General features: G+C 40.3%; 1 protein-coding gene across 1 annotated transcript in view; it reads left to right on the top strand.

The window, feature by feature from the left end:
* The first annotated feature begins 273 nt into the window (after positions 1-273).
* Positions 274-26029, top strand: part of LOC135311961 (actin nucleation-promoting factor WAS-like) — a 72688-nt gene continuing 46932 nt past the window's right edge. The window contains exons 1-2 of the mRNA XM_064443218.1: positions 274-1112; positions 3438-3535. Of these exons, the coding sequence (XP_064299288.1) occupies positions 644-1112; positions 3438-3535 (567 nt within the window). The 5' untranslated portion in view covers positions 274-643. The remainder of the gene's footprint in view (positions 1113-3437; positions 3536-26029) is intronic.

Here is a 26029-nt window from a genome sequence, read left to right as displayed (position 1 = left end):
AAAATCAGGTTACGCTTACACAATGAGTCCTGACATTATGACTTGACAGCGATTGAAGAAGGGTCAAACGAAATTATTTTTTGAGAGAGTCTCAACTGTATAACATTTGGCATGCTTTGTGTTGTGTGACCGCCCGTGATTGATAGTCTGAGCAGTAGTGCCGGTTCTTGTTTGTGTATTCACAGGCGCGAGGAAAGCAGGGGCCTGGCGCGCTCCTCCCTTTCCTGGCCCAGGGATACTGCCAGGTGTGCTTATGGCTTTGTGTCCCTATCGTTGTACCGTTGGTCACGTCCACCTCCCGGGCCTTCAGACTGGTGCTTCTCCATTAAGAACCTTTCCAAATAATTCTTGCGCTACCACAAGAACTCTTGACTCCAGACTCGCATCACACCGTGCCCTCATTGAATCTGTCTGTAATTTACAGATCAGATTTTTATGAGGAAAGAACAGATCTGTCTGCCTGCCCAGAGAGAAAATATTTCTAAACAGCAAACAAAGTAGCATTTTCATAAGGGCACCTAGTAACATTATGGGAAATACTTCCCAGACTGAGTAGGGAAGCGTGCTTCCAGTTACATGTAATTAGTGGCAAAATCCAACAGGTGGCACAAAAGTATTTGAATTTTATATTGATTTAAATCATATGCCCTTAAATTACCAAATAAACTACAGGGGTATTGAAAAAAAAAAAGAAAAAAGAAAAAAAGGGGAAAAAAAAGAGGGAAAAGCGTTACCGCCGTGCCGCGAACTAGGCCCTGCCTCCGCTGAGCGCCGGGAGGCCCCGGCGGCGGCCGGCGGCTCCCTGCCCCGCGGGCAGCCGCTCCCCGAGCCCCTCTCCCCACTGCCCCGGCAGGGGACACACCGCTACCCCCGGCCCTCCTCCCCCGCGGCAGCGGCGGCAGCGGCGGGACCGGGGCCGGGCGGGGGCTGCCCTCCACCCCCCGCCCCCGCGGCCTGCGCGCCTCCCCGCCCTGCCCGGCCCGGCCCGGCTCGGCCCGGCCCGGCCCTGCCCGGCGGGAAGCGGGGCGGGCGCCCTCCGCTGGCCGTCGCAGGGAGCGGAGCGGGGCCCGGAGCGGCTCCCGCCGCGCCGCCTGCCTGCAGCTGTGCCCGGGGTAAGCAGGGGCCGCGCCGCGGGGGCGCCGAGACGGGCGGGAGCGAAGCGTGAGGCGACCTTGTAGGCCCGCCAGCCCCCATCCCCCCCACCCGCCCCCCAAGCAATGCTTGTGCAGTGGGGAAGGGAGGGCTGGCGGGAAGGGACTGTCTGGGCTGGTGAAAGTGGGGTGCAGGCAGCCCGGCCCCGCCCCGGGGTCACGCCGGCTCCCGGCTCCCGCACAGCCCCAAGGCCCCCGCTCCAGTGTTGGCCTCGCACATGGAGCAGATCCAAAGAGTTGCATCCTTGGGTGCTTCTTTTCCATCTGCCCGTTAGGTTGTCCCTTTGGACAAGCGTCTCCTGGTTTTACTGATATAAGAAACTGACCACCTTTGTAAAGTAAATAAATCCATGAGTAAAGATCTTGGGCCTTAAATTATGCCTGCTAGGTGGTACTAATGGTGGTTTTATAGCACCCAGAAGATAAGTGAGATTTTTTCCTAACAGACTTGCACTGGAGGTTTGGGTGGGAGGGAGAAGACATGAAGATTCTCAGACACCTGTGGAAAAGAATGTTACAAAGGCAAGAGTTGCCTGGGGTAGTGACACCCGGGAGATGCAAGCACAGCTTGGCTTTTCACTCTGGAGTGTATTATACTATGAACATCAATTATTGAAATTAATATTAAAATGTAAGTCTAGGCTTTATGAACTGATTCACAACAATGGAACATAAGTTATCTGATTACTGCCTTTATCACTAAATTATTGTAGTGAGTCAGGTGGAGTTTTACTGATGTTTTTGTTTGCAAACATGAATGTAGGAGCCATAAGGAATGACTTAAATTCTTATGCAGCGGTGCACCTAAACCTGGGGCTTAAGTGCAAGTCAAAGGTGTATTTGAGAAGTTGACCAAGATACATGAAGTTTGCGGAATTTACTAAGAGTGAGGCAGATAAAGAGAGGTGAAAGAGAATTGAAATTGAAAGAGAAGAGAATTGTCATAGATTAAAAAGGGAGTACTGTTTGGCATAAAGTCTGTAAGACTTGGGGCTGTGATAAAAGAAATTAATTAATGCCATTTTACTTTATACATTTATTCCTAATTAAACAAAGGTATTGTGAGCACATCATCTGTGACTTGTAATAGAGTTAACTTACAGATATATAAATGTCAGCCAACTTCTTAGTGAAAAGAGGCTGCGCTCTAGGATCCAGCCAGACTGGAGCAAATTGTGGTAATAAATGGCAAATGTACTGCTACTGATCAGAAAGGAGCTTCAGTTTGAACTCAGAGAGCAACCAAACCCCACCACTAAGCAAATGAACGAGCTACAGGGCTTAGAAGAAACTGGTTGTTAGGATGCGGGACTGGGCAAGTGCTGTGCTGGAGTTAGAACAGGCATCTGTACTGCATGTGTTGCTGGCTTTGCAGCCCATATAAAGTTCAGAAGAAGGTCGGTCTGGTAAAAGATTAAGGAAGAACATCACTGTTCATTTGTTTCCGTATCCCATTTTCCAAAATGGCCAGAATAAGCGAATGTAGACCGGGGCTGGAGGATTAGAGTGTTTTTCTGGCAATCAGCTTGCCCGGCCAAGCTCTGCTTGCATTGCAGATCACAGCTGTTGAAAGATGCTGGGCTACCGAGATCTTAGAGAGGTCTGTGAGGTGCCGTTCCAAACCAGGCCTAAGAAAAACAAGTCCAAGAGCTATTTCCAATATTTTAGCAGTAGTGAAAAATTAAGGGAAAAAACCCCAAACTCAATTATTTGTTTATTCTGTGGAAAACAAAAGAAAAAATTACCTGGACACAAAACCCATACCTATAAATTTGGGTGGAGCTGCTAGTCACAAGCGTCAGATATGAAAGTCATTCACCCGTTGGAGAAATGGAAGGATATAAAATAGAAGCAGCAACTAAAACTCTTAAGAGTGACCATAAAATTTTAGCTCTGGTCTAGGCAACTGGAGAGCAATAACACTGGGCTGGGCGTGAAGCGCACTAGGATGGTGACTCTTTGGGCAAGGAAACCTGTTAGTAGATGTCATAAAAATGAAATACAAATTGTAAACGCGTAGGAAGTAAATAGAAACAGGGAAATGTCAGGGCTCTGAGAGTACCATAGGCCTTAATGGCCCTGAGCAGCCTCACCTGGGGCCTCTGCCTACACGTGTGCCGATGGACCCAGAAGCCCCATGCTTAGAACTCAGGTGCACTTCTAACTCGTGGGGGGACCTCAGACCTGTGTTGTAGGTAGCTTGTCTCCTGGATAGATGCCTTTAGATGTACTTTATTCCTTGCCTTCTGCCTTGTCTTTGGACCTGTGTTGTAATCTTATTTCCAGTTCTGTCTCCTTTTGCACCTGACTGGGCGACCTGCATGGGCTCTGGACCTGGCTTGTCACTTTGCCTTGTCTGGGACTGTCAGAGGGCCCTGTTACCAGTAAGTACCCTGCTCTGCGTACTGTGTTCAGATGTTGTGGGACTGTGCCCTGGTCAGTGAGGGTACTGCCTGTGCTGGCTCACGCTCAGCTTGGGGCTTGCCTTCCCCTAGGGATTGATTGGCCCTTGCTGCTCCCTGACGCAATGTGAATCCTTCTAACTGGTTGAAATCGATTAGGCTATGGTTGATAAACACACATTTATCCAAAACTGAGATAACTGAGCCTGCAGATTTGACCTCTGAAATTTGAAGAAGAAAGCTGGAAAGCAAAAATAAGGGTTAAGTAATAGTTGGTTTGGATTCTAATATGATAAATAACTGCTTAATAAGTGGCAGGGAAAACATCCTAAATTTTTATCCATGGAAGTTCCTCATGCAGATGTGGGCTAGGTGAGGCAAGCTGCGTGAAAGGAGTATGTTTTCACAGTTGATTTTTCCAATTGACAGTTTCCTTGCTTCAGGGATAGAAACCATAGTGGCAGCTAGGTGTAATGAATGGGAGCTCGGTGAAGAGGAGGGATTTGTTGAGTCTTGCCTTGAAACTTTCTTAATGGAATGAAATTAGCAGAATTCCTTGAAATAGAAACAGCTCCCTGATAGTTTTGCCAAATAACTCTCTCAAACAGCAAACACTCAACAAAGGGGAGGGCTGCTGCATAGCATGAGGCTGTTTATCTCGTGCAAGTGGGAACAGAAAAAAAGCACAAAAGGAAAGGAGAAAGTCTTGTTCCAAGACATTGGTAGTTGGTAGTTTGGGTTTTTTTTAAAGGAACAAAAAGGCCAAGATAGATGTAATCGACAAGGGTAGCATAAGCTGTTTTCTGAACACTGAACCATTAAGTAGCCATCTGACCAAGTGCCCCCACCAGAAAAGAAAGAGTTGTTGGAGGTTGTTCAAGAAATGTATCAAGAAGCATGGGTGTTCGCTATCCCTGTCTCCTATTCGTATCTTGATTCTTCAGGATTTTGAATTGTAAACTGCAAAAGCTGAAGGAGGTAGGGTAATAAAGAATACAGGGTGGTATACATTTATCAATATTTATAGTATGGTACGATGACTTTGTGTTACGCAGTAGAAACTTCCACAACTGAAACATTACTAATAACCTGTGATAAGTGTATGGCCAAAATTAAAATGAATTAAGGCCAAGTAAACTGAAATTAAGCCCAAATAAACCAGCCCAATAAACCAGAGCTTCTTCAAAAAAATGTTGTGTTCTTTGGGCCTACGGTCAAGGAAGGGGGAATTCCTACTAGTGATGACAGCGTATACTGTATAGGCATTACTAGTACTGTAAGCACTCCTAGATGTGTGCAGTTTTACAGTTTTTAAAAGTAGCTGCTTTTGTGCATGGAGAAGGAAGTCCGTCTGAATGTGACTTGGCACTGACATGGTTAAAACCAGCTGCGTTGGCCTCCTTGGGTTTCAAAACAGATTCTTGCATACATGGGCTTGGGCAGTCTTGAAGCAAACAAAAAGGGCTTATACAGAAAATGGAAGTTTTATAAAGAGAGAAGTAAATGGGTCACTGAGGGGTGGGTAAGTCTAAGGAGTATTTTCACTTTTTAGGAGTATGAGGAATTTCTGTGACTAAGGCACTGTTTGCATTTGGCTCCTTAGAGTTCACAGTTGTCATGGCCAGACTTGTCCAGCTGGAAAATCTGCAGAGCGATGATGTCGTGATCAAGCAGAGATGTGGCACTGCTGAAGTCTGAGCTGCAGTAGATATCAAAGTTTGAGAGAGGGTGATAAATTTGCTTTTCATGGCTTGCAGTAAGTGTACACAGAGAGTCTTTGAAAGGCTGTATGGGTGCAGGTTATGTAGACACAAATGGGATCCAATTACATTAAGTAACTGATGAGTTTGGCTGTGGCAGCACAGAAGTTAACTCAAGTTAGAAAATTCAAATGAAGCTATCCATGAACCTAAATTAGGGTGTACGTGCCCAAGCTGAACTAAGATATGTAATTCTGGGCTACCTGAGATGGGTGTCTGGAAACTAACATAGGTTTGACCACATAAGCAATGGTTGAGTATTACAGTGTACGTAAAGGCTGAAAGAAATAGAAATGTCTTAGAAAAGAGATACCAGAAGACATATGTTTAAAAGGAAAAAAAGGAAGATACGGCTTCCATAATTAGAAACTTCCTGATAAAATAAAAAAGCTTGGATTTTAAGCTTATAGCTTAAATAGCTGTTTTAAGAAAGAGGAACAAATAGTGATTGATTAGTATGCTTATCAGCACAGCTGAAAAGGGATTTCCAAGGCTATGCCACGATTCAAAATCACCAGACTTCTGTTTGTCTCCTACATAGTTGTTGTGGTTTAGCCCCAGTCAGCAGCTAAACACCACACAACAACTCCTGTGGGATGGGGGAGAGAATTGGAAGAGCAAAAGTAAGAAAACTTGTGGGTTGAGGTAAAAACAGTTTAATAACTAAGATAGTAATAGTAATAATGGTAATGATAATAATGATTATGATGATGATGATGATAATATAATGAAAAGGAACATAACAAGAGAGAGAGAAATGAAACCCAGGGGAAAATAACAAGTGATGCAACTGCTCACCACCTGCTGACTGATGCTGCCAGTCCTTGAGCCGCAATCGCTGCTTCCCCTGGCCAACTTCCCCCGGCCAAGTCCCCCCAGTTAATATACTGGGCATGATGTCATATGATATGGAATATCCCTTTGGCCAGTTTGGATCAGCTCTCTTGGCTGTGCCCCCTCCCCTCCCGGCTTCTTGTGCATCTGGTCGAGCATGGGAATCTAAGAAAGCCCTTGACTAGTGTAAGCACTACTTAGCAACAACTAAAACATCTCCACATTATCAACACTGTTTCCAGCACAAATCCAAAAAACTATAACTAACCATACTAGCCCCTAAAGAAAATTAACGTTATCCCAGCCAAAACCATGACAATAGGGATACCAGTAGCACATGTGGATCATGACTGATTAACGTCTTTCTCTGAGTAAATGTGATCTGAAATGTGTTACGTGGTTTTTATCATGATGTTTATTCCTTGAGCCTGGTGTTTGCAAATATTTCAGAGATGCTGCAATTAGAGATTGCAGAGATACTGAAGACTCCTCAGTTTTTACTGAAGCAAACCAAACATTTTTTGAGTTTTATATGCCAAAACCAAATCCCAGTACTCTTGGGTAGCTCTTGAAAATATCGATGGAATTCTTCATGCAAGTTTGTGAGCGGAAAATGTGTTGTTTTGCTTAAACTGGAATTCAGAGATGCAGTCTATTCTGATATAATCTCAGAAGATATAAAAATGTGTAACTATTTACTTCAACTGGAATTTTGTAAGAAGATGTGGTTATGTGCTGCACTAGCAGAAGAATGGAGCTATGTGAATACTCCCACCTTAGTGACAGGTGGTAGACTGACACTCTAAACGGTAGACATTTTGGAAGGAGATTCTTCGTTATGTTTCTGCCATTCTGTTACATCTGTTCCGCCTGTCTTTGCTGTGTGCAGAAGTGCACCTCCAATAATGTATACTTTGAATTGTTTTTTCTTGATTTCTATTAGACTGAGTTAAAGCTGTTCTTTAAGAAAACCTGATTTTCAGGCTTTTAATGCAGCCTTGGTGCCTTTCAATTATAGTCCTTTGAAAACTATCCTGGTTTTGGATGGGATAGAGTTAATTTTCTTTCTAGTAGCTGATATAGTGCTGTGTTTTGGATTTAATATGAGAATAATGTTGATAACACACTGATGTTTTGGTTGTTGCTAAGTAGTGCTTACACTGCTCAGGGACTTTTCTAGCCTCCCATGCTGAGCCAGGGGCCCAAGAAGCTGGGAGGGGAGGGGACACAGCCAAGAGAGCTGATCCAAACTGACAAAGGGTTATTCCATACCATATGACAACATGACATCATGCCCCGTATATTAACTGGGATGGGGGGTTGACCGCGGGGGCCGTGATTGCAGCTCAGGGACTGGCCAGGCTTCAGTCGGTGGGTGGTGAGCAGTTGCATCGCTTGGGGTTTTCCCTGTGTGTCGCTTCTCTCTCTCATTGTTTTCCCTTTCATTACAATATTATTATTACTATTTTAATTATTAAACTGTACTTATCTCAAGCCACGAGTTTTCTTACTTTTGCCCCTCTGATTCTTTCTCCCATCCCACTGGCGTGGGGGAGTGAGCGAGAGGCTGCATGGTGTTTAGCTGCCCACCAGGTTAAACCACAGCAAAAACCATACTGCATAACACTCTCAAAGGTATTCTAAGCAGACATAGTATAACCAGTTGGAATTCTACATAGCCAGTTAGTCTGTCCACAGGATCATTTACTCAAAACTTAATAATTTAATATAGAACCAAAATGTTCATTGTCCAAAATGTCACATTGGGTTATTTTGTTAGTACCTTTCAGGGTTAAAACTCCACTGGAACCATGGTTGTAATGGTTGTAAAACTCCATTTTAGTTAGAAAAGTTTCAAAAGATCAGCGGTCAGATAACTAGGAGAATAAGAAACACAGGACAGCAAAGAAGAAAGGTCTTGCTGTAAAAAAAAAATATTTTTTTAATGCCAAGTGTATACTTGGGTTGTTTAGTGTCTTCCTGGGTGTACTTAGTTTCACCAGATATTATCAGAAAGCTCTGATAATATCCAAAGGTCTGATGACACATAGGCTAAACAGATATGAGGAAGCTGAAGGCTGAATCCAGTTGTTTCTGATGCTATTCTAGCCAAGTAAGATGTGACCTCGTGGGAGGACTTTAAAAATAGTGGTAGCAAAAATTGAGTTTATGAAGGTTAACAAGTATCACATTATATGGAAAAAAATTATGATCATGTCATATGGTGAACCAGCATTGTGTTGGCTCCCAGGCCTGTTTTTTTGTGTAGTAGGGGGTCTTCCAGAAAGAGGCCACAAACTCTACTCCTTTCTGGAGTGAATGGGAAATGTCTACTACTTCTCCTTGTCAGTGAGGTTTAACAAAGAGAGGAAGTGGTTTGTGGAAAGTGAAAACGAATAGGTCACCTGCAGGGGGAAGTGATCAGTCTGAGAAGCATCAGTGATAGCAATATGCTAAATGGGGAAGTTGAGATCAGAGACAACTACACCATCTTAGCAACAAATGAAGATCCACCACCCATGGCAGGAAAGGGAAGCTTATGTAGGCAATAGGTGGTAAGATTCAGCACCCTCTGCTCCTAGGAGGAAGCAATATCTCCTGAGCAACTGTCTCCTGAGACTGATGGAGAGAGTAACCTGTTCACCTGATAGGCTGGGGCATGTGTTGCCTCTTTGAATACCAAATCTGATATGGTACTTCAAAATCTCTGAGGTTGATTGAGGCAACCCAGCATTGCCCACCTATGTGGGTATTGTGCTAGAAGTGATCCCGAATGGATCAAAAGTAGACTGCTGGCATTTAAAGCAGGGCGAGTGGATCAGGTTTTCCAATTAAGGTTCGCACACATATAGATATCCTGGAGATAAGTGTGTGGTCACAGAATGGACAGTTTTGTGGCCATAGGGTAGCCACTTCTAAGGAAAAATGGGAAAAGTGTGTTGTTAGCAGTTGTTACCATTGAACTTACCGGTTCACTAACCTAGTAAGAAGATGACTTTCTATGAAAGAGAAGGAAGATAAAAGAAGTCTAACTACATATGTAACAGTCTTGGACAAGGACAAAAACTAGAAGGTACAGCGTTATTCAGGTCTATGTAAACAGTTGGCTGATTCTGATGGACCGCTTGGGTGACCATGATAAGAAGAAATAAGCAGGAGGAAACATGAAGTCTTAATACATGATGAAAATTATGATTTAGTTAAAATAGGAGAGAGGTGAAATGACATGAGAGAGAAGTTAATAGGGAGTTTTGTCTGGGGAAGGAAGAGTCCCAATATCAAAGAGGTGTATTCTCGTATTCTAAGATGCAGAATGCAGAGGGGAGCTAAGCCTGCTCAAGTTTTCTCAGTCATGAGGGGGGAAAAAAACCAACACCACCATGATGATAAGAGTTTGTGACAGGCCACTGAACCAGGATTTTTGCTAGTGATTTATAGAATCATCTAGAGTACAGGATTTAGTGATTAAATAGAGGAATTTAACTGTCCGGATTTCTGTTGGGAAAACAATATAGCAGGACACAGACTATTCAACAGGCCCTTGAAATGTACTGGTGATGTTTTTGATACAACTTGTGAAAAAAACAAAAATACCCCAACAACTACAGGTGAAAGTATTCTAGATTTGATTTTTGCTTTTGAGGGTGAACTGAGACTGTTCAGGCAGAAAGTAAGACAGATAACGGTGACCAGGAAGAGGTGGCCTAGGAGGACTACTGGCAAATCAGAAATGGTGAACTTTAGGGAAGTAGACTTTAGTGAACTCAAGCATCTGGAAGATATAATTTTCCAGGAAACTCGTCTGAGAGATAAGGGAGCGAAATGGGGGCAGAGATTCTTTAAATACATGAGGAGTAAGGACATACATAATTTTCCATTTTGCATGAAAGATAAGAAACATAGTAAGATAGCAGCTTTTTAAAATCAGGAGTTCTTCATTTAGCTCAGGTGAAAGAAAGATGCAGAGAGGAAGAGAAAAGATCAGGTTACTCTGAGAAGCACAGTGAAACCAGGAAGATAATGGCACAAAATAGGAAACAAGTTGCACAAGTAGCAACAAAAAATTGGCTGCATGCTCTAGCATTAAGAGGAAAGTCAAGGAAATTGTTATTCTGTGGAGGGGACAAATTTGGTTACTTTGGACAAATAACACCTAGGAGACAGATGTCATTAATGTGTTTTTTGTTATCAGTCTTCACTAAAATGATCAGCTGCAAGAGGTAGCTAATTCAGTGTGGTCCAGTGAGAAAGATGGGAATCTCAGCCTTGAATGAGGAACATACAATTTAGAAACAGTTAAGATAAGGTAGATGTTGCCAAATTGGCTGAGCCCAAGATACTTGCTCGCAGGGTAACTGCAGAATTACCTGCTGTAATCAACAGCCTCTGCAGCCAGACCTGGGATGGGATGGTTGCTCATAGTTTCGTAGTGTGTGAACTCTGTGTTGGCAACTGAAATGAAATTTGTGTTGGTATTTGAATTCATTTTCTCTTCTGCTGTTCTGTCACTGAGGAGTGACATAGCTTCCTCTCCTACAAAGTTATTCCAGTTTCCCACCTGTAATTAAATTCTGTGAAGCCTGCTCTCCTGTATCGTAAGATATACAGCTGCCACACCAAAGGATTTTAGACTGGTGTGTGTGCGAGGGAGGCAAGGTTTTACACTGACTTTTGCTGTCTCTACCTGAGGAAACCAAATAAAATGGTTTTCTTGAGGGGTAAAAGGGGATGCGGGTGTTCAAGTATTTGTTTGAACGGTGTGAGAGAAGTAGAGTTAATAAATTCTTGAACCATTTTATGCAGCCTGTTTCCACTTGTAGCCTGTTATTTTACTGAGCTTACATGTGCATGGATTTAAATAGGGTGTCTCTTGGCAGGTTTTGCTTATGATAGTTGCTGGTCTGTAGATAGTTACTGAATTTTAGGGCTTACTTGTGCTAGAGGTTTAATGTGCATCCTTGAAAGCTGGGCAAAATATCCGTGTCTATAAATTCACTCCCATACTAGGTTTAGGGCAAATAATAGAACAATCCTAATTCTAGTCTGAAATTGGTGATTTGTTTAGTTAAAATCACATCAAATGTAGTAGTCATTAAAGTAGTAATTTGTTTTCTAGACAATAAGTTATGCTCTGTGGAAAGTCAATTAGATAAAAGTCTTATTTTTATGGTATTACAAATCAACATTTCAGAGCTATTTTTTCACAACAGAATTGTACTGTAGTAGAAGTTTAAAAAATTTGGATATTTATTCTCCACTAAATTATGGGATGTTTGGGTAACATTTTTGAGAAAAATAAAGCGGGGTGTGTGTGTATATATGTGTGTGTGTATATATGTGTGTGTGTGTGTATATATATCTGATCTAAAGACCTCTGTGCAGAGATGTTGTATAGCTATATAGCATATATATGTATTTTGTATATACACACACATGCATGCAGCAAAGATGCTTTTATATAATAAAATTGTATTGATAAGGAGGACATAATTCCTTAAATACCCATGTAAGGTAAATATAGAGGTACTGTAGAAATACAGTAGTTACATGTTGCCATATAACTGTTAATTTGTTACGTATGTATATGTATGTGTGTGCACATGCATTCTCAAAAAGCCACTTCTGTGTGTCTCAGTCCTAATGCCAGTGGATTCAGCCCCTGGAGCTGGTTTGGTTGGTCACCAGGCTGTAGTTGCACACACAGGTCAGGAACCTGTTACCTGAGCAGAGCAGGGGAGAACAGGCTGTGTGTGACTCCAGCACATCCCACTGTAATCTACAGTTACTGAACGACTCCTTGTGCTTTGAGAGAGCTGCTGAAATTGCTTTTTTTGTCTTTGGCAGTACAAAACTACTTTGCGCATGGTAAGAATCTAGTAACTTTTTTTAACTGCGTGAACTAAAGATTATTTAGTTATTATTATATAACAATATTATAATATTGTTACTATTATAATAGCTAAAGCTATTAGTACAATAATTACTGAGGCAGGAATCTAATGGTGTGGTTGTGAAAAGTGTTGGGGAGTATCTTAGAGTGAGAAGTGTTTATAATCACTCTTAAATGACTGAAGTACGTGCTGCTGATGCCAGATTTGGTCTTGTCTCTTCCACCCTGGCCTTCCCTTGCATACATTTCTGTCCCATCCCTTGTTCTGGCAAAAGTTTTCCTGTAACAGTACTGCGAGCTGAATCTGTTTAGCAACCTGAGGGAAAAGTAACCTGGGAGGAAAAAGGCGAGATCAGATCCTGACCTGACTCATGTTACAGCTGCGTTAACGCTTGAAAGAGGTGGATTGTATGGATGCATGGCTGAGGACACGGCAGGTATGCAGGACTTCCCACTTGGCAGCAGGCCACCCTTAGTTTCTGGATCCAGGGGTGGAGTGACCTCTCAAAGTGAGATCAGAAAATGTACTTCTTGTGTTGTTCTAACTGGTCTAACTGATATCTAACCCAGATATAGAAGTGTCTCTGAAAACAGAGTGCAGAAATGGGCATTCTGTCTTCAAGGATAAAATATTGCTCAAATAAATATTTATTACTGACCAATGTGCCTGTTATATCTGTTTTTATCTTCCTGGCAGTATAAAGATCTAAAATAAAAATTCATTCTAAGTCATTTGTAACATATCCATCATGCATAAAAATCAAATATGTGACATTCTTTCCCTGCTATATATTCTCTGTGTTAAAATTTAAAGCTTTCTGTGTACTACTTTGTAAAAGAAATACTAGTTAATGAAACATTTCATAAATATTGGGTGTACTTACGGAGCAGATTTTGTGAGAATTTGGAGATTTAGTACAGGATAAGAATGAGGAGCTAGAGTACCAGGACTTGTTTAGCAGAGATCGTCTTGCAATATAAAATTGAAGAGCTCAGTTCCAGAGGATGAAGGTAGAAGCATATTTTACCTTCAGTGAATGTTCCATGCTATGCTTTTATTATGTAATAACCAGCACTCTTTACCTAATCGAAAATCCCTGTTGATTTCATTGGGAATGTAGCCAAAAGTAATAGTGCAATACCAGGTTCTTGGGGACTACTCCATTGTCTTGCATATTGTAAAACTGATTAAGATGTGTTAAGAAAATGAAGTGTTTGTTAAATTCTGCTTAAACGGAATGATGTAGCCTCTGTACAACCCAAGATACTGATAAATATATTTATACTTTTGTAGAATGCAGTAAGTGTTTACTCGAGGAAATTTTACAAGCAATCATGAGTGTCAGCAACTTCGGTTTGTAACACTTTGAACGTGATTAAAATGGAAAGAACCAATGGATGAGTTTAGTGGAATCGTTTTTCAAATCAGGAAAAGTGATGATATTTGGCAGCATGGTATTGATGGTATTTGCAAAGCATTTATTCAGGTATTTGTTGCCTGTAGCTTCAATTGCTTCACTGTGTTTCATGATGCAAAAGTAAAATGCTTATGGTAATAGGAATACTTTTCAAAAGAAGTATTATTGTACTGTTTTATCGTAATAAAAGTGTTATTTGTGCAATAAGGCATGAAATCTGAGCTCATTACATAGGCTGTACATACAAGTAGTTGAAATTTTGTTTACAGGCTAAGTAATGCCCCTAATCAAGACCTGTTATAAACCAGAATTCTTCATCAAGATATCCACTTCATGAATCCTTAACAGATTTCCAGGCTTGCAAGGGAGTGCTAGGTCTGGTTGGAATTCTGCAGCAAGAGAGAAAGTGAAATAGCTTACCTTTTCTTAGAAATACTCAAAATTGCATAAATTGCTTGCTGTTCAGGTATGCCAAGTAAATACTTAGAGGTCTGCTTCATCTGAAGTGAGGACCCTGCTGTGGCACAGCCTGTTTGCTGTCTGCAGGGCAGAGTATGCCAATGTCAGCATTACAACACGGGTGTGTAATTGCCATTTGGATAAAAATATCAAGGTTAGCTTAAATTCGGCTACTTTGTGTGACATCATACTGGTTCCAGGACCTACCTGAAAGGTTGAAACCCAGGTGTCCTGAGCTTAGAGACTTCCTAAGAATGGATCTGCCTGCCATGGCCTGATGAAGTGGGAAGAGGAGATTTTTCCTGTATCTTTTCTTTCATCCTCTGGAAGCTGTTTTCATCACTAAGCAAACTTCTGTACTTGCTTCTGCTGCTTAAGCCTCTGGTTAATTGTGCCATGATTGTCAGATGCCACCGGTGTTGAGGCCTGTCAGCACTTTGGGCCACTGGTGGAATAGGGCATTTAGGGTATGCAGTCTCCTAAAATTCTTAAAGATTTCCTCTGTTTGTCCTGTCATTAGGTTAGGGCATATTAGGGCATATTCTTGTTTATGGTTTCAGACCTTTGGTTGTTTTACATATTGTGTTTGTTGGCAGGGGGGTGCTACTTGAAAGAGCTGCCTGAAGCTTACTGCTAAGCGACAGCGCAGATTGTAATGAATTAATTTCTCAGCAGTATGAGTGAGGTTTGAAGCATGCATAGATCAAAGCATATGTTCTTAGTGAAAGGTGATTCTGAAAGCTGCTGAATTCTCAATATCCCTAGGATTTGCACATGCATATTTCCATGTGGTGGTGGAAAGGCACAGCTAGCGTGGACTAGCACATCCTGTTCCTCTTTTGAGTTTATGGAACAGCAAAAAAAGCTGCTGGAACTATCTTCATGCAAAGTCAACGACCTGGGAAGCTGTGTTGCCTTACAAGTCAAAGCTCAACCTTTCAAGGCTTTTTCCAGTCTTTTCTTGTGCACCGTCAACAATATTGTCCTCTGAGGATACGAGGGGGGAGGTTGTGGTTTCTTCCTTATTGTATCAGTTGGTATTTCTGTGAAGAAGTTGTACTCTTTCCCAGTCAAGAGTACATAGTGCTTTGAATTTTTGGTACTTTTACCTCATTGGAGATAGTTTCTGTTTTGTGTTCTTATTGTCATCCATGGCAATTTTGATAGTCATCAAAATGCAAAATAGTAATTCAGCTATTCAGCTTCTGGCCCAATTTAGACTGTCATTGTTCTTTGTTCAAACTCAGCAAATCATGATCTTTATTATTTTTATTATTTTTGGCTTGGCTTTGCTTTGCAGTACTATGCCAGGAAAATTTGGCAAGTCCCATTCAATTTCCGTGTTGCCATAGAAGTTAGATGACCCTGATAATCCTTGTTGCATTTTTTGGCTCTTTGCTTGTAGCTAGTAGCTTACTTTGCAATGGTTCTTAATTTAATCAGATCTAGAGTCCCCTCCAGATGCCTGGAATGCAGATTCCTAATTATCCTATCATCTTTGACTTAAAGACATTCCAGTCTCTGAATTCCTCCGTTCGAGTTCCCTGAAGAGCTCTCTAGGTTTACTGAAGTTTACACTTTTGAAGTTGATAACTGAGTTATGAAATTATTATTTTAGCCCTTTGATTTAATTGATGCTAACTCAGCTTTCAATGATAAACTATTTAAGTCTTCATTACATGACAAAATCAAATTTAAATAATGTATATTTTTGTTAGCTCTGGCTATTTGTTGCACAGGTTTGTTGGCTGTAACATCCAAGATTACCCATATTATTAGCTGCTATTACTGTCTACAGTCAGTTCTAATCTTTTTCAGGAAGTTTGTCTCCTGTCACAATATCTACTAATATTTCTCTTTCCAATGATGTTACCGTGATCTTTATCCATGTTTATATCTGACCACGGATTTCTTACAAACTTTCACCTTGATTCCAACAGAAACTCTTTATCTTTTCAAAAGTGGACTTTTGTCAAAAAACATGCTTTCCTTCATAATGCCTCAGCTTGTTGCCTATCCCACCGCTCTCATCTTCAATATTACCTTTCCTGAATGATATCTGTCCTTCTATATCTATACTCCACTTCTGAGCTCTGTTACCAAGCTTCTGTTTTCTCCTTAAAATTAATTTTCACATCCTATAAAAGTATGTCAAGATCTTCAATTGTGTTGAGAAAGCTCCTGAGAGTTGTTTACACAGCAGAGTTGTTTCTTACTCCGTTGCTTATACGGAGCAGACTCAGGCATGTCATCTCCTCTTACCCGATTGCTGTTCACAGTCTTAATTCTTTTTATTTACCATATGTTCTCCTGCTACCAAAGGTTTTTTAGATCCATTTCTGAGTTCTCATTTACCCTATATTTTGTCTTTCCACTAGTGTTTGGAGATCTGTCATCTCTCAGTTTAAAACTGTTCTTATCTGTTGTGTTGGCTTTGATCCCAGGTAGCTATTCCTTTGGGCATTCAAGTCAAATTTATCTTTTGAAAAATTATTTCCTTCAATAAATGCATCTCAACAGTCAAATATTACAGATGTTTCCTTATACCACTCATCGTTTAGCTATTGCTTAGTTTATTCTCTTAGTAGGCTTTTTACTTCTTCTCTGGAGACTTGATGTCCCTGAAATTCATACAAAAATCTATTTTTTTGCAAGTTGTTGTGGTTTAAGGGGACTTTTTCAGGAACTTGAGTATTTATGGACATAGGAACTTGTAGGATGAGACTTTTCTGATCTGGGGCTTTGAGAACGGCATACGTGCCAAAAAATATGTTAGCTCTAACATCATCAGTTGAATTCTCAATCTTTGAGCCCACTGTGTGTGTATCTTCCAGGTACCCACTGAGGGATAATGAAGATCCCACTATTTCATTATCTTGTATCCTTATCCTAATATGCTTCAGGGATAAGCATCATGCTTTATTGAAGTCTAACTGCCATTACCTACCCGTCCCTGTCTTGGAGTTGCAACCAGAAGAGCTGGTCGCTCATCTGACACATGCTTTCTTTTTATTGTCTGTTTATTGAACTACCTGGGAATGCTGAATTGAATCCAGATTATCTGCTGTTCTCAAAGGTGACATAATCATTGTCGTGTATGTTAATTGTGCCTTGAAACTTCATAATGTCCCTTGGAAAAGATATTACACATTGTGTATGCTATTGTACTGTTTACTGAGGCGAGGAGAAGACCAAGTTGTGTCTCTGTTGTTCCACAAGATCTTTTGTTTAATACACATATGACTACATCGTTGTTTCTTTTGTTCTATATTATATAGAAATATTAATTGAAAATGAAAAAACATCAACAGTATATTTAAAAATATATAATTATAGAAATGGTGACTGCACTTCAGAATTAAATACATACTTTGACTAATCTGAGTAGTGCTGCAGTCCCAAATGTGCTAAATGAAACAGTGCAAATGTATTTTATGAAAAAAAGAACAGTTTCAACAAGAAGCTCCAAGTTCAGAGAGGTGGGAGAGTGGTCTCTAAACCAGAAATGCACCTGGTACCAGGGTGGTACCAGGATTTGGATGGAGTTTGTGGGGACTTTTCTAGGAACTTGGGAATTTACGGGCTTAGGAACTTGTAGGACAAGTTGTTTTCTGATCTGGGGCTTTGAGAATGGTGTAGTGCTGAAGCACTGAATTAGGCATGATTATACAGAGAGCCTGTACCTGGATCCATAGGCAAGCTGATCTAGTGATTAAATCAAACTCTGTGGATTTTTAACCCTTTTTTATCTAATGTTGTTAAACTTACTTTTTATTAATCGTAGGAGACTTTATAACAAAAAGCTCTCCAGGTAGAAGTACTTTGACTGTAACTGGTTTACCTCTTAATCATATCTCAGATGCATGAATGAGTGGTGTTTTAGGTTTGGGGTTTTCTTTTTTTTGGTCATTAACTGCAAAGCAGGTTTTCCATTGCCATAAATCAGTTCAGAACCCCTTCCAATTTTCCAAAATCATCTTGAAACTTAGGACACCAAAATCAAGGATAGGCTTGAAAATAACTAAAGTTAGTTGTTTTCCAAGTGTCTGAAACTTACAGGTTGGGCTCCTGCCACTTTGCCATTCTGGATTTACAAATTATTTGTTTTTCTTTACCTCTTCTTTTTTTCCCTCTCCCTTCTGCTCTTTTCTGCGAAGAACACCCCAAAATACTTTAATGATTGCTAATTTGTTGCTAGATACAAAGACTTTTAGAGAGTACTGTGCTGGCAAGTGCAGCTGGTGGAGATAACAGCAGTGCAAGACTTGAACAGAGAATCTATTCAGTAGGGCCAGATGAATGAAGCTCTTGTGGACCTGAAGGTGTTAATGAGTGGGGGATAAATTTCCTAGGTTTGCCTGGCAAAAAAACCTTTGATGTTAAAAAAAGATAGGTTCTAGTTCCCTTACTTGATGACCTCTGGTAGATGCTTGAATAGGTATGTGGCTCAAGTGCGGTGTCCCTCCAGGGTGTGAGGCTTTGAACCTGTTTCATGAGGTCAGTGCTAGCCCCTGGGGATAACTGGGACTCTGGAAGAAACTCTTACAAGAGCCACCTGTAACTTCTGCACACATGCAGGATATGCAGTGCTAAGCTGAGACTGGAAGAAACAAACCTCTGTCATATTTTTGTACCCTGATTTTCAAATAGGACTTGATACCAAAAGTAAAACGTACAAAGAATACTTCTTTGTGGGAAGAACGGGGTAACTGAGAGCCTTGTTAGTACTGAACTATGTGAAAAAACATGAAAGGAAGTATAATCAGTGTTTCACTTTGCCAGTATGTTTCAGATTTTTTTGATGACAACTCAGAGAAAATGCATATTGCCTGTGTGTGTGTGTGTCTTGGAATACCAAAAGAAGGATGCTGTGGGTAAAGAATATGAGTAAACATGCCATGAGTAAATAAGGTTTCTGAAAATATGAAGAATTCCTTAAAAATGTTGAGATTGTAGCTAAATGAGAATAGAAAGACATTAAAAAAGGTGTTCAGAAAATAATTGAAAAAATAACTGCAAGAGGCATAGCCATGAATAACAAATCACTTTTCCTGGTGTGTTTAAAAAGTAAGCCTGTTGGAGATGTGTAAGTCCAAGAGGTGATCAACATATGAAAGAGGAGACAATATAGTAGCTGAAAAATTAAACTCTTTTGATATATAAGCACATTTGAGGAGAACTTGGTGAGGTTTTCCACATGGTCATCCTTTTTGATGGAGAAAAATGTTGGAGGAACTTTCTCATATCTAGTCACTGATGGATGAGTTCTCAGAGCAAATGGATGAAAAGAACAAGAATAAATCTCCAGACAGACGTGACATTCACTCAGGAGCTCTAAGGAAACTTGGAGATGAAACTGCTCAATTCCTGAGATACATGACCAGTCATTTAAGTCTGTCTTGTTACCAAAGATGGCTAATGTGTTACTAGTTTTTAAAATGCTGCCTCTGGGGAACATTTAGGGAACTACAGGTCACTAAATTCAGTGCCAGATAAGATGGAACAAACTTTTCTGAAGAATATCAATACTAGATGGACAAATGGAAAGCATACTTGGGATAAGTCTTCATCTTTTGTTTAAATAAAAAAAAAATCAAGTCTGTCAGTGTTCTCTGGATTCAGTAAAGATATTTCCAAAAACAGTGTATCAAGATTTTTCACTAAAATCTTCTAAGAGCTAAGAGCTGTGTCATAACAGGGAAGGTAAGGTTCTCATATGTATAAATAGTGGAATATAAACTAGGAAAAAGGAGGGCATTGGTAAAACGTTGTTTGTCATAGTGGAAGAAATTTCCCCATGAAGTCTACTATTCTGTGCTGCAATGTGCTTTTTAGCATATTCTTAAATGATCAGAAAAAGAATGAATACTGAGGCAACAAAGTTTGCTGATGACACCATCTACCGATGATAAAGAGCTGCAAAGCAATCCGAGAAAGCAATGATAAAACAGCTGATTAAATTCAGTGTAGATTAATAGATAATGATGCCCTTAAGGGCGGGGGGGAAATGATCCTAATTTTACATATTCTTGGATGGGTTGTGAGTTGACTATTACAACCCTAAATCTCATTCTGAGTCATAATAGATAGCCTTATGGAAACACAGGAGCAGTGCTCAGTGGCACTCAAAAATCAGATGGAATGTTATGAATTATTGTGAAAGGAACAGAGAATAAATCAGAACCTCATTATGCCACTTTTCAAATCCATCATGTACAATCATTGTGAATATAGTGTGGAATGCTGTTTGTCAAATTAAAAAGAATATTATCGAATAAGAAAAAAACATTTGGAAGGAAAAAAAAGGAGCTGGGGATGATGTAAGAATGAAGTATCTGACTTCTATTTTTGAACAGAAAATACAAGCAAATAAAAAATATGGACTTATTTGCATGTGTGATGTGACCGAAGAGCCATTTTTTTTCTTTCTTTCTCTCCTCCCCCCCCCCCCTTTTTTTTTTTTAACTCTTTCCCTGCTTTGTGAACAGATTATGGCCAATATAACCAATGTATCAAAAAAGAGGTGTCATCATCAGCAACCAAGCACCATGCAGCTGCTCACTCACTCTCCCCTGGTGGGGTAGGGGAGGGAATCAGAAGAGTAAAAGTGAGAAAAGTCATGGGTTGGGATAAAGACAGTTTAACAGGTACAGCACAAGCTGGGCACACAAGCAAAGCAAAACAAGGAATTCATTCACTCCTTCCCATGGGCAGGCAGACGTTCAGCCATCTCCAGGAAAGCAGGGCTCCATCATGCGTAATTGTTACTTGGGAAGACAAACACCATCACTCCAAACATCCTCCTCTTCCTTCCTCCTCCCCCAGCTTTATAAGCTGAGCATGACGTCATATGGTATGGAACATCCCTTTGGTGAGCTGGGGTCAGCTGTCCTGGCTGTGCCCCCTCCTGGCTTCTTGTGCATCGGCAGAGCACGGGGAGCTGAAAAAGTCCTTGACCAGTGTAAGCACTACTTAGCAACAACTAAAACATCTCCACATGATCAACACTGTTTGCAGCACAAATCCAAAACACAGCCCCATACTAGCTACAATGAAGAAAATTAATTCTATCCCAGCTGAAACAAGGACAAGAGGCTACTCTGTAGCCCAGGTTTAATGCTTGACAGAAGTGATTTTTTACTGTGAAGGAAGCAGGTTTAGACATGGATATGGAGTGCAGATTCTGCCCCTGCAGTCATGATGAAGGATCCAAAATACTGTAAGAATGCAAGAAAACATACTTAACAAAGTTGGTGTCCCCAAAAAGCATGTGGAGATGATAATCATATGGCACATTCTGGAAGACAAAAGAAAAAGTGCACATGGTTTGGGAAGAGACAAGACTTGTAGTGGAATTGTATCACTTTGCAAGAGCTTACAAGACCTCAGAAGATATCCAAGTATAACTCCACAGCTCGATTAAAATAATTCCTGATAAAAGCAATAGATAATATTATAATCTTAATCTGATATCAATTTTTTTATCATTTTAGTTGCATTGAGCACTAGCACATGAGCCACGGTGAGCCCAAAGACAAGCATTACAAAGAAGATAGAGGTGGCCAAAAGAAGATGGATACACTTCAGGGCAAAAGCTTCTGAACATAATATCCTAATGGAATGCGGTAAATAGAAGTATGGGTGAACAAAAACAATATGAAAATGTGAAAACAAAGTGAATATAGATAAAAGGCTCATCATGAAAAGAAGTTTGTAATAATAAAACAATGGCAAACCCTCTTCACCAGGAGAGAGTAATTGCTGGAGGAATGAGGGAATTTGAAGAAACGTGACTGCTTCAAATTGACTTCTTGATGGAGTGATAGAGGTCTGGCAAGTGTCCTGGGAGAAAGAGAAGAAATCTGTATGTTTTCAGCAATTTGTTTTGAAAACATTGTTTCCTCACACTGCTGTGTTAGTTATCATTGGTACCCAATGCATTTCATGATGGGGAATAATAGAAAGTTAGTTCTGCAGTAAGCACTAAGACCTGTATACAGAACCTTTTGATTTAGGGCAAAACTCCAGAAACACTTTGCTGCAGAATACAAAGGAGGCTTTGAAAAGAGCCGGAGCTCTAAGCTGAAGTGAACCGAGGAAAGGTGTACACTGTCTTGTGTTACGCTGTTCCTTGGAAGACCCAAGCGTGCTTTAAATCGACTTCAGATGAAGAGTAATGTTGATGCTATTAGGGCTTGTGCTATAAGGATGCATGTATAAATAATGCCTTAGAAATGTGCTAAAACTACAGGCAAAAAATAAAGCAGGAAAATCCATCTGGGGAGCACAGGGGAAAATAAGATCCCATGCAGTAAAGTGAACAGAATTATTAGACTTGGCTGCCCATCTGTTCTTTCACTCCTCTGAGAGAGCCCTCCCTGAACATGCTGACACTAAAAAGGTCACCATAAAATCAAATCCATTTGGGCTAGCCCTCATCTACTTTAATAATAGCTCCTACTGGGAGATTAGGCTGTTTACAGCCAAGTGTGGATACAGCTATGCTGCAACAGGGTTGCAGAGAGAGTAAAGGCCCTCCTGAAGAGGAACATGGGGTCTAATCGACAGTGTGCTTTAGTTACAGATGGACAAAGCAAAGCTTGGTTTGCTGTCTGCTACCACTTGTTTTTGCTCAGAAAATATGCATGTCTGCAGAATCAGAATGTTATGTTCCAACTGCAGGTGTATACAGGCAGAGGAAAATGAAAACTTCAGCATTTTAGTGTTCAAGAGAGACCCATAATTCTTAAAAACAATGCTGTGCCATGATATTATAGAGCTGAATGATTCTGTAGTGGAGAAACAGAAATAGTTTGAAATGGTGTGTTGGAAAAGATCGTTTTCCTGATATATCAACGCATACTGCAGAGAAGTAGATGTTTTCTGCTCTGCATTCCATAGGAGACGAATTAGTGGTCACTCAACCAGCCATTTTGCTCAGGAAAGTGTTAGAAAACAGTTACAGTGGGTAGGGTGTCATTGGAGTAGGAAGGGTCTTGCTGGTTAGAAACAAGTCCGATGTCCTCTACAGCCATTATGGGGTGTCTTTTTCCTAAGATGAGATGGAACGATGACTTACCACTGCATAATAATATCATGGGAAATCTCAGAGCATCAGGTAGTATGTTATTTTTTTTTTTCTTGGGAAAGGAACATACAAGTGAAATATCTCAAACTGCCTTTGCAAGAGGTTTCTGGAAATGGTTGTTGGGTGGTGTAGAAACTCGTAAACTATAGCGAATTACTTATACATTAAGTGAAACATGCTTTTGCCAGGCTTTTGGCTCTGAACATTACAAACCTCAAGATACAGAATACTTTTCTCTCATTGTCGCAATGAATATTTTGGATTGGAATAGCTTAGACAGGAAAAGTTGCAGAGTATCCCAGCAGAATTACCAAGGGCTTCATGTTGCAGGCATTTTGCAAGGAGTGGTGAGTTCAGATCTCCTCAGGTGGAGAGTGGTTAAGTAGGCTAACGCATGTAATGGGGTGGCTGTTGTAAACCTGGGGTTCTCTGTAGAAAGAAAGAGCAATCTCCTTGGTTTTGTGTCTAACTTGAGCTCTCTGTTCCATTGATTTGTTGCTTTTGCAACACCTGTGGTAAAAATAAAATGTTTCTTGTCAGAGAAAATGAAATATTTTGTTTTGCCCCAAAATGGAAGTAGCTTTGCTTTTACATATTGTTGAGGAGGTATCAACCAAGTTCCTATTTGCTACTGTCAAGCCGATTCTTTCATTTTGCTTGGGCAGGTTTTTATGTTCATTCTCCAGGCAGAAACCCATTGTTTACCCAGCTCTGCTGCATGTCTGTTAGTGATCAGAGGCTCCCCAGTCGTTTGCAGAATGAAGGGCTGAGCCTTAATATGTGCCATGAGCCCCTACATGCCAGAGGGAAAGGGACTGTGGCCATCTGTGTGCTTCTGAACTCAGTGCAGTGTAAAGCAGTGTCCGCCTCTGTACAGACACTTTCTTGTAGCAGAGACAGGGTACGGGGTAAAAGGTATAACACAGTACTTTCACTGAAATGTAATTAGACCAGATAAATTAGAATAAGAAACGTGTAAGTTGAAATAAGTGTATTCATGAGATTTTTAGTACTGGTTAATAGAATTAATATTATATCTTTGGTAAAATGACACAGTTCTGACTGGAAACAAGTCATGAGTCTATAAATATTCTTCAGATCAGTAAAACTGTAAAACATATTAGCACATTCTGAGTGAGCAATCAGAAAGGGTAGGGTAAATATAGAGAAAGTTTATAGATGGCTGGTCAGTGTTCAGCTTCTGTCAGAGGATATGCATTAAAATGTGTTTATTAGAACATGGGGATGCTGATTACCTGCTTTTTTTCCCAGATTTAAACCATGTCACACAGGTGACTTTAAAATGAACCAAAGTTCTGACAAGGATAAATTGCACTTTGATTAAATGTGACTGTTTTGATACTTCCACAAAGTAATTGACTTTATGTTAGAAAGTCCAATTAGATCATTAGGTTCAAGCTGGCAGGTAGCACAACACCTGAATCATTACATGCATAGAGCTTAACAACTCATTATCTGTTTTACTTTCAGAAGGGCAGGCAACCTAAATTTCAAAACCATGAGAAATGAGTAGTTTTTCTATCTCATTGTTATAAAATGGAGACTTAATTCTATTTGAATTTATTTAGCGTGAGCTGTGAGTTATGGGTTCTGCTTTTACTCTTCTCCACTAAAGCACCTTTTAAACGTGATGGTTTGTTTCAATAAATATACTCATTCACTCTAATGAAATCACTGCTTGATCTTCTTTTGGTAAACCAAACAATGGAACTTCTGAATTAATTTAATGTAAGGTTTAGTTCAATCTAAATAACTTCGGCACTTCCTCTGTATATATATAATAATAATATATATATGATTTCTGAGTCTAGAATTACAGTATCTTCATTGTAGTTCTCATAAATGACATGAAGAGGTAAAGTATATCTTAGTATTCTTACATACTGCTGTTCTGTTTACATACATTCACAGTAGCCTTTTGTGTGGTAGAGCTGGGCTGGGAGTTTGTGTTCAGCTGTTTGATAATTATTTAGGGGTCATAATGGATGAAGTCACTGTTTTCCTGAACACAGTCCTTTAGTCAAGTGACATGACTGGTATTCCTTGCTTCTATATCCCTGACCATGTATTTGACTGTATTAAGGTATATGCTGTAAGAATGGGCTTAAACTTACTAAATTACTTTTCAGATCACTCTGCACAATTACCCTGTCTACCTTACTTAATATTCCGCAGACTTTGGTGGATCTACAAATCTGATAATAAGTTTTTATTTAATTCCAAATAATTTACGAAATAGTAAAAGGTATCAACCTGTGTAAGTCACAAATCATTAACACACGATGATTGTTAGTGACAATTTAAGTCACTACATAATTACTATTTAAGTTCCATTAGTTATTCAGATCTTTATTCATTTAATGTGATTTTGAGTGACAGAGCAGAGTGCTAGATTTTTTTTGCCCCTTCGAAAAAAAATATTTTAGAGACTACTTGTCCACTGTTGACATCTGTCTTGTGTGATCACTGAAATACATTTTCAAACACCTTAAATCAAATGTTGAAATTCCTAGCTTTTACTTCTGAGATATTTATGATACATGATTGACAACCCTTTCTGGAATCACAGTATCGCTGAGTTTGGAAGGACCCCAGGAGATTGTCTAGTCCAACTGTCATGCAAAAAGCAGGGTCACCTAAAGCAGGTCACTCAGGACTGTGTCTAATAAGGTTTTTAATATTTCCAAGGATGGAGACTTCACAACATCTATGGGCAGCTGGTCCCAGTGTTTGACCAGCCTCACAGTAAAGAAGTTTTTTCTGATGTTTAAATGGAATCTCTTTTATTTCCGTTTGTGCCCATTGCCTCTTGCCCTGCCATTGAACATGACTGAGTCTGACTCAATCATCTTTACCTCCCACTTTTTGTACATATTGGTAAGTTCCCTGTGAGCCTTCTCTTCCACATGCTGAACAGTTCCAGCTTTCTCAAGCACTTCTGTTATGAGAGACGCTCCAAACTTCATGGACCTTCATTGGACTCACTCCAGTAAGTTCACGTCTCTC

Source organism: Phalacrocorax carbo, chromosome 2, assembly GCF_963921805.1.
Source record: "Phalacrocorax carbo chromosome 2, bPhaCar2.1, whole genome shotgun sequence".
Lineage (NCBI taxonomy): Eukaryota > Metazoa > Chordata > Aves > Suliformes > Phalacrocoracidae > Phalacrocorax > Phalacrocorax carbo.
Note: the sequence above shows the minus strand (reverse complement) of the source record. Positions and strands in the feature narration are given on the sequence as shown.